The 9,653-nt window shown below is 39.1% G+C and overlaps 1 protein-coding gene across 2 annotated transcripts in view; it reads left to right on the plus strand.

Annotated features, from left to right (window-relative positions):
• Window positions 1–9,296, plus strand: part of ACSS2 (acyl-CoA synthetase short chain family member 2) — a 52,938-nt gene extending 43,642 nt beyond the window's left edge. For both annotated transcript variants that reach the window (XM_060772366.2, XM_060772367.2), the window contains 5 exons: window positions 1,259–1,367; window positions 2,565–2,633; window positions 3,750–3,926; window positions 6,456–6,530; window positions 7,327–9,296. In XM_060772366.2, the coding sequence (XP_060628349.2) occupies window positions 1,259–1,367; window positions 2,565–2,633; window positions 3,750–3,926; window positions 6,456–6,530; window positions 7,327–7,454 (558 nt within the window). In that variant the 3' untranslated portion in view covers window positions 7,455–9,296. The remainder of the gene's footprint in view (window positions 1–1,258; window positions 1,368–2,564; window positions 2,634–3,749; window positions 3,927–6,455; window positions 6,531–7,326) is intronic.
• The last annotated feature ends 357 nt before the right edge of the window (window positions 9,297–9,653 follow it).

The raw sequence follows: 9,653 nt of genomic DNA on the forward strand, positions 1-9,653 counted from the left end.
ATAAATATTTATGTTTCCTAGGGAGATTTCCCTGAAAGGAAGCTAGTTATAGCTTTGATTTTAGATTTGACTGGCATTGCTTCTCCATTTGACATGTGCCATATTTCTTCTCTGTGTTATTAATATTATAAAACAATATCTAAAAATGGGAAAATACCTGGGGGGAAATATCAATGGAAAGCTTTTCACCACTCTACACTTTAAGCATTATAAGGTTTGGAAGTGTACTGAATTATCTTGGCCTCTGTAGAATTGTGCTGAGGCATTGCTCTCAGCGTAATTCCACAATGGTGGTACATATCCCGATTGTTTTTCAATAAATTTACACTTGACCTAATTACACTGACATGACCCAGTTAAGTTGTGAGATAGCAACTTGTCTAATCCAGCTTCTTAGATTTGAACTTGAGTATTTCTGGCTGAAATAATTCGGTCCATCAACTGCCTTATCTTGATGTAACTATCAGCAGTTTGCAGCCTTCCTCCTAAGAGTAGTCAGAGGCAGTCCAGGATTTAACATCTGAGGCAGTTCAGTAAACGGGAGCAAGCAAGCCAATTCCATTGTCCATTCCAAGGGGTCTAAATACACAGAAGTTTACTGCAAGTCCAGGTCCAATATGCAAGGCGTAGTCCAGGGTTCAAAACACAGGTCTAATGGCCAAAAGTAGTCCAAGCTCCAAAGCACAAATGCAATATCTACAAGCATATTCCCAAAAGTTTCAGGTCCAAGAATATGCAGGATTCATGGCTGTAGCACCAAACAACGATTGCCTCCAGCAGTCAACTATTCCAAACATCAGCCTTTTATGCAGCTCCTGATAAACCTTTGCAGCTGCTATTTTCTTCTTTCAGCCAGTCGATTAGACAGTCGCAGCTAAATGGCATTGGCCGGGCAGGGCGAGCCAACACCTGTTCTTCCTTCTCCTTCTGATCCGGCTCAGGTGCTTCCTTTCCTGGAAAGGCCTGATCCTGCTCAGCCTTAGTAGCATCAGGGTGTTCCTTGTCCTGAGGCTCAGATTCTGCTGCTGAGAGGAAGCCCTCTTCCTCATCATCCTCATCTGGCCTCGTGGTCCTGACAGTAACACCAGTAGAACTACCAGAAAGAGAATAATGCACATAGCCACGTAAGGTTTCAAGGGTTCTGTTAGAGTTTAGAAGCAATCCACAGCAATGATGCAATGCAAAATATTCAAAACATTGTGTGTGTTTCTGTTTGGCCCTGTGTGTCATACCTTGTCATACCTGTTCTCTCCTTTAGGTTTTTAAGCAACCTTGGCCAGGAATAATGCGCACAGTGTACAGAAACCACCAGCGGTTCGAAACTACTTACTTCAAAAAGTTCCCTGGTTACTATGTGACAGGAGATGGTAAAACTCCACATGATAATCTTGACATAGAGCTGTATTGTTATCTTATAACTGTTTGCAACTGTTTTTTTCAATTATGATTGTTTAAATAATGTTCAGCATCTAATGGTTGCCTGTTGTAAAGCTGCCCTGAGTCCCCCCTCGGGGGTGAGAAGGACAGGGTACAAATGCGCTAAATAAATAAATAAATAAATAATAGAGGTGGTAAATTCAGGATATAAATATATAAGTCATCAGCGGTGTAACCCATTTCCATTTTGTGTCTTGAGATAGCCCTTACATTTGTGTTCTCTTTCTAACGTGGCCTTGTTTTTACATATACGTTGGCTGGATAGATTGATTTTTGGTATTTGTAAGAAGCTCATTTCATAATTGAGCCAGTACAGTGTGTTCATTGGACTGCAGCCCTAGAGACCAGGGTTCGAATCCCCGTTTGCCCATTGAAACCCATTGAATGTTCTTGAGCAAGTCACATTCCCTCAGTCTCAGAGGAAGGCAAAGGTAACCCTCCTCTGAACAAATATTTCCAAGAAAACCCTGTGATAGGGTCACTTTAGGGTTGTCATAAGCCATAAATGACTTGAAGGGACAGATCAACAAGAATTTTGTAATCCTGGGATCACTGCGGGAATATTGAGAACAAAGGTTAAAATGTACAGTTCCTAACCTATTTTTCCTGTAACGATAGCTGTGGGAATACCATATAGAGTAAGTGGCTAGTCTCCCTCTGGATTCCTTGAAACTCAAGCAGTTTCTGGTATTTGGTCTACATATTGGAGGCCAGCCATGAAATGTGAAATCTGAAGGGGAGAAGCTCTGAACTGATAACATTGCATAGCTTTTGCCCCGTTTTTTTAACTATTCATACATCTCCTCTATATTCAGAATTAGAGTGCAAGGCTTCTGGGTGGCAAATCATGGCATGCAGATAATTTCTGTGGCACATCCCATTTAATATATTAGCTCTGGATATTTTCCATAGTGTCCTCATGAAAGATGCATTTCAGTTTTTTAAAAAATATATTCTTTCTTGCTAGTTTAGTTTCTTTTTTATGCTTACTGCATTTTGAGCAGGTTTCATTGTGATGCATGTTTCTTATCCACCTTCTGCACCCCTATTTTGGTAGAATTCCAAAATCCAGGTATATCTTTTCCTAATGATTTCCTTAAATGACAGATTTGTTGGATTTCTTCCAGGCTGCAAGAGAGATAAAGATGGTTATTACTGGATCACAGGTCGAATTGATGACATGCTGAATGTTTCTGGTAAGAGGAAAGGCTTTTGGGAACAAGAATATGTAGTTCCCTGAAATATTTTCTTTTTTTATTACGCAATACAGTAGCAATTTTATACCAAGTCTTGGTTAGTTATATGAAGTGTTTCCTTCACACTGTTTGGATCTATGCCTAGTTATTATCGAAGTGTGTAAATTAGGGCAAATGGGAAGACACCTTGTAGCCAAGTAGTAATAAAGATCCAGCCAACATAAAGCAAAGTTGACCCAGTGTTTGTGACTGGACAGGCTTATTGTGTGCTAAAGAAAATTTAAGTAATGTTTAGGATTCCAAGACTAGGTTTTATGCATCTAGTGGACAAACAGTGAGAGATTTAGAGGATATGTTGTCAAAGGTTTTCATGGCCAGACTCACAGGGTTGCTGTGAGTTTTCCAGGCTGTATGGCCATATTCCACAAGCAATCTTTCCCGATGTTTTGCCCTCATCTATGGCAGGCATCCTCAGATATTGTGAGGTCTGTTGGAAACTAGGCAAGTGGGGTTTATATATCTGTGGAATGTCCAGGGTGGGAGAAAGAACTCTTATCTGTTTGAGGCAAGTATGAATGTTGCAATTGATCACCTTGATTATCATTGAATAGCCTTGCAGCTTTAAAGATTGGCTGCTTCCTGCCTGCAAGAATCAGCCAGGGCCAGCTAATCACCTCACAACAAAGGATTCTCAGTTAAGAGGATTTTTTAAAATATCTAGATGCATCCAATATAGAGTCAGAAAAAATTAATTTGTAAAATGTAATTTATTATATCCTATAATAATAGGTTTTGGTGGCTTGGTGTCAGATTGCCCTGCTGTAGGATCACTTTGATCATTCTGACAGTCTACCAGCTGTTAGAAATTGAGAGAGTGAAGTCCAAAACACCTGGAGGGGTGAAGTTTACCCATCCCTGTCCTATTGCATATGAAGAAAAGTTGTCGGTTGGTCCCCCCTCTCCTCGGCTGCCTTTATTTGCATTCATTTTATGCAGAAATGAAATGAAGAAACTACTGGAGGATGAGAGGGTGCAAAAATATTTTCATGATGACAGAAAAATTATGTATATAAAGAGAGTCATTTCAAGATGTGCTATGGTTCCCCTTGCTTGCAGGGCACTTGCTGAGCACGGCGGAGGTGGAGTCTGCCTTGGTGGAGCACTCCGCTATCTCGGAGGCAGCCGTGGTGAGCCACCCACATCCAGTGAAGGGAGAGTGCCTCTACTGTTTTGTAACACTAAGGGATGGTCATGATTTCACAAAGACTTTGATGGATGAGCTGAAGAAACAAGGTAAGGCTGGTAGACCTTCTCATGCTGCTTGAGAGATACACTGAAAGCATTGCATTAAAAATGAGGCCAAAGCTTTAGAAAATTTATGGATAGAGGGACAGTGGGATGCCACACGTGGCACATAGGAAGCAGAACCATACCTGTTTGTGCTTTTAGGCAATTGTTACTGAGTCTGATGATGTCAGCTCTATGCCTTTGCTGTCTCAAAACAAACAAAAAACCCAACAATAAGGAGCCCCAGCAGGACTGAAGACCAACAGGTCAGAGGTTTGAATCCGGGGGGAGTGTGGATTCGCTCCCTCTGTCAGCTCCAGCTCCCCATGCGGGGACATATGAGAAGTCTCCCACAAAGATGGTAGAACATCAAAACATCCAGGTGTCCCCTAGACAATGTCCTTGCAGATGGCCAATTCTCTCACACCAGAAGCGACTTGCAGTTTCTCAAGTTGCTCCTGACACTAAAAAAAAGTTATTGTCTGAAGTGACAGTTTCCAATATGTTTAAGCTTCTTCAGGTCAAGCCACTCCGAGTCCCCATTGGGGAGATGGTGGCGGGGTATAAATAAAGTTTATTATTATTATTATTATTATTATTATTATTATTATTTCAACACATTGATCCCATTGCTCTAAAGATCCTGTCTGTTACGCTTTTTGTGGTCTTTTTCGTCATTGGCCAAGTAACTTGGGTGTCAAGTTGTCCTCAAAACAAATCTATAGCTCATCTTGTTTATTATCAGGTGCCTTGTCAGTTTGATAGGCTGTATCAGCACCTGGCTTGGCAGTTAGCTTCAGCTAACAGTTTTTAAAAGCTGCTCAGGTCCCCATTTGCAATTGTGTTAACTCTCCATAGCAAACTACATATTACGTAACAGACATGCAGTAATGATATGATACAACAACATGAATAGATAGAACATGACACATCCTAAAGCTTCTCCACAGATTCCCAACAAAGAGCTTTCCTGTCATTTGCTACCTGATCCTTCTTACGCTTGAGTTTTTGGGCATTGCATCTGGGACTGCTTATAATGGTGAAAGTGTGCACTGAACTATGCTCGCTGCACATTTCATATTGTGTCAGCTTGTAGAACAAAATTACTTAGAGAAGAGAAAGTTTATCTGCTTTCCCGTGACCATCTTGGCTTTGCTTTTCAGATTGTTTGGCAGGCAGTTTTCAGATAAAAGGGTCATAACTAACGTTCCCTGAACCTAAATTTAACTCCTCTGGCCTTGTTGCTCCCATGCCATGTTGTCTGTGCCAGCTGGCACCCAGTTTGGACACGCAGGAGCAGGCTGCATGTCTCGTGAAGGGACGTGGATTCTGCAAATGAAATGCATGTACAGCAGCCATCCAGCACTGATTGACAGCAATGTTGTTGGAGAAAAGAGTGGGTTGGCATTACTAGTTAGATTTCAAATTGTTGGTCCCTGGTTGAGCAACATAAAAGAAATTGGGTGGGCTTATTTTTAGTAGACAGACGAGGCATTTGTCAGAACTTTTGATTAGGATAGGAAGTTTTTGGTCTTAGCAAAATAAATACAACAGAGGTGTTAACCCTTCCCTATGCTATCCAAAGCTTCACACACACACACATGTATATGTATATGTACACCAGGAGTTACACTTTAAAAATGTACCTGTCCTGACTTATATATAAACTCAGCTTAAGAACCTATCTTGTTTGCAACCTGGGAACTATCCAGCAATTTTTTCACAGAACATTTCATGCCACAGGCAGAAATAATGTGGAAATAATAATAATCCTGAATATGCTGCCCACTTTAAGAGTAATATTTTTGAGCCTCTGATGTGAAATGTTTTAAATCATATAATTCTTGAAAAATGATTAACATTTTGTATTTTACCATTTCCATTTTAGTATATTTAAAATACTAAAATGTATGTTTTTAAAATTGTACTCAGGCTTCAAGAAAGTATTAAATGTAGGAAGAGCTGCAAAAATAGAAATAATAAGTTACAGCAATCGGTACTGGCTCCTTCTTTTAGGTGAATGGGAGCATTTTGGTTACATAAGTTCTACATTTCAGATACTATGCATGACAACATGATACTCACAGTCAGAAAGTTTCTTTGCCTGACCTGTATTCTTCATCCTCCAGTGGTGTTTGCTGTGCTGTGGATAAGTGACTAAAATAATTTCTTAGTGGGATATTAGTACTGAGTTACTTTTGCCTGCTGAGAGTATACACAGAACAATTTCAGCAGTTTGATAGCACTTCAGCTGCTATGATTCTCTAGGAATCCTGGGGTTTGTGGTTTGGTGGAGTACTTCGAATTGTCTTTCCTTGAAGTACAGCATTGGTGAATCTATTTTTTTCATGAACCTACTAATCTCTGAATTTCTTAGGATGGATCTATGGCAGATAAAATGGCTCCATTGTGTTGTAATTATGTAGCATGGGCACACTTGAATCAGAGAGAGACAAGAATGTATCAAAGTTTTTTGAAGCCACTTCCCAATTGAATTGTTTGCTAGAACTAAAATAATTCTTCTCTCACTTGCAGTTAGAGAAAAAATTGGACCTATTGCAACTCCAGATTATATTCAGAATGCTCCTGGACTGCCCAAAACCCGCTCAGGTACACTTTAATTTAATTTCAGGAAACCTGTCTCCTTGTACAGCGAATATCATTTGTTTTATATCAAAGTTGTTTCTTCCATTTTTATTGTTACTATTAAATTTCCATTCTCTTCTTCCTTCTTGAAAGTAAGTAGTTTAAGAATTTGGAAATCTAGTAAACAACATATCACTTGTGCTCTGTAGACCATATGCCAACATAGACTTATAAAAAATAATAAACCTTCCTGTTTACAGTTATGTTGGCCACATTTGCAATATCCTATCTGTGTAAAAGTTGGAAGAGACCACAAGGGCCATCCAGTCCAACCCCCTGCCATGTTGAAAACTACAGTCAAAGCACTCCTGATAGATGGCTATCTAGCCTCTGATTAAAATCCTCCAGAGAAGGAGACTTCACTAGTGAAAGAACTAGACAAGCAAGAATTAATCTTTAAGTTAGAATTTCTCATATCTTAGGGATCCAGAATCTTGCAGTATATATTCTTTGTGAATCTAGTTCATATAGTGAAGAGTATTAAGTTTCTCCTATCCTCAAATCCCGTCTGTATGTGTACCTTTGAGTCACCTCTCAATTTGTGGCAACCATATGCATTTCATAAGTTTTTTTCTTAGGAAAGGAATGTTCAAATGTAGTTTTGTCAGTCCCTTCCTCTGAAATAGGGCCTACAGCACTATCACTAGTCTCTCATTCAAGTTCTAACTTGGATCTAGTGCCCTTAGATATTTAGACCATGAACTACCTGAGTACTCCCATCTTGGCTTGCTTTATCATAACCAATATCATTTCTTTGCAGGTAAAATTATGCGGCGAGTATTAAGAAAGATAGCAAAAAATGACCGGGACCTGGGAGATACTTCAACTGTGGCAGACCCAGCTGTTATAAACCACCTTTTCAGCAACAGATGTGAGACAATAATGTAGCTGGACTATCCTGAAAAACAACAACAGCAGTGCAAGAACTGGAGAGAAGATGGTCCCATCCAGACAAAGACTGATTGTCCCTTGAGAGGAGAACTGCCCTTTGCTGAGCTGAATGTAAAAAATGCTGTTGATGAAGAGAAGAAACTGGTGCTCCGAGATCCAGTCCTCTTGTGTTGTAGATATAGCTGTCTGTGCCTCTGGAAAACCGTGTACATTATGTTGTAGACCGATTCTGCATATTTGAAATTCCAGCCTCATTCGGTTTAAACAGAATGAAAACATTTTATTTTTCATGAGTTTGTTTCATGGATTTTCTATTTTATTTTTATTTTTTTCCAATGTACGACAATGGTTAGCATTTATAATACATAGGTAGTGGCTTCTGAGCAGTCATTACAAGCCTTCAAAAGGTTTTGAAAATGAGCAGACTGAGCAGTAATCCTCATGTTGAGGTAGAATTATTGAAATACATCTTTTTAACAATCCAGCATTCATCATATATATTTAAGTCTGCATATTATTTTGGCTTTGTATTATGGGAAATGGGAAAGTTTTTTAGGGAAATGGGCAACTCCACTTATATACAGTTACTTTTCCATGTCATCTGTACTGCATGTTAGGCTTGAAATTGCTGTTAGTGGTGATAATTTACATCCTAAAAAGGAGTAATTGTACCCATGTATTTCAGCTGTCTTAACATGTCCGTGTATGTACATGATTCACAGCTAAATTGTCATGTACATTATTCTCTAGAGAAAAAACTGTGATCGGTGCCCAGATATTCCAGAGGGAGGTTTTTAATTTGCTCTGCTGGCTTAGTGCAATGCCAGTATCTTAAATTTAGGTAGGGAGAGGGTTTCTTTTGATATGTTCGATGGTTGAAAAGTGAGTGCTATCGATAATAAAGGAAAGTGGCACCCAACTATTAAGTTAACTCAATTCTTTAATCATATTTGTCACATAAAATAAATGCTCTGGGTGATTCCCATCTTTGGTTGTGGTGGCCAGAAAAAGTGTGGCTTCCATAGGGAAAATGGTTTTTCGTTATATATTTAATTGACTTGTGTTGTTTTTTCCATCTAATCATGGACATCTGTGTGACCAAAAATGAACTATGGCTCTTATGGAGGGTAAAAAATAATGTGACTGGCCTACAGACTATTGTGCTGAGGTCTTTTCTCACATTCAGATGAATTCATTGTTCATAACTGAAGTGATTGTAACTAAATAAATTCAACTGTTTCAAGGCATTCTTCACTGCAGCAGCAAAGGATCAGATGTAGGTGGACATCATGTTGGGTATCTAATAGTGGGGAAACTTTCGAACATGTTTGGATTCCACAACCAAATAAAAATAAACATTTTTCTCAATTCTAGTACATTTTTTCAGGGCTGCTGGCCTGGAAATGTTTCTCTGTACATTTTGTATTAAAATCAACTTACCTTTGTCATTACCAACATTTTTTGAAAATGGGTACTATATTTGGCATTAGTGTCCATGCTGTGGTGTCCCAAGATACCTTTGTCCATATGACTGTTTGTGAATTGGGAATATTTAAAAGTAATGCCCCTTAGACCATATCTTTGGCATTGTCTCAAGGCTAAACATCTCTCATTTCTTACGTGCTGTTAGAATTTGAAATGCACTTGTGTGTGGTCTGCAACATTGGTGTATATTTAACCTAACGTCCTACAGCATTACACGTAGGCCGGTGGCTTGCTATGTGCTGTTAACAGGAAATCCTACTTTTAATTTTGGTCTGACATAATATTGGTTCAGAAATGGCTAGAAATCTGTTTTTAATTGAAACAAATCAAAGAAATAAAACCTATAAACCAACACCAGTGGACTGCATTGTTTTTCTGTTTCCAATCTGGTTTTCATTTTCAAATGCATACTCTTTGAATTGTATGTTCTGGCACATGCTTCTTTTATTGCCTCCAGCTAGAGTATTGAGTCAATTGTGGTAAGGATAGAAATGTTGACTTGCCATTCAGCAGCCGGTCTACTCTGAGTAGATTTACATTAAACAATTTAACTGGATGATTTCCCAGTAAGATTTGCTTTGGAGTCCTTATTCAAATTCAGAACTACATATAATAGTGATCGCTAGACAGTAAAGCCCCTCTAGACTGAAATTTTTCATTTACCCCCAAAGCCAGTGGTTCTTCAACTCTCAGAAATCCCAGCAGCTGGTA

Source organism: Anolis sagrei, chromosome 4 (assembly GCF_037176765.1).
Source record: "Anolis sagrei isolate rAnoSag1 chromosome 4, rAnoSag1.mat, whole genome shotgun sequence".
NCBI classification, from domain to species: Eukaryota; Metazoa; Chordata; class Lepidosauria; order Squamata; family Dactyloidae; genus Anolis; species Anolis sagrei.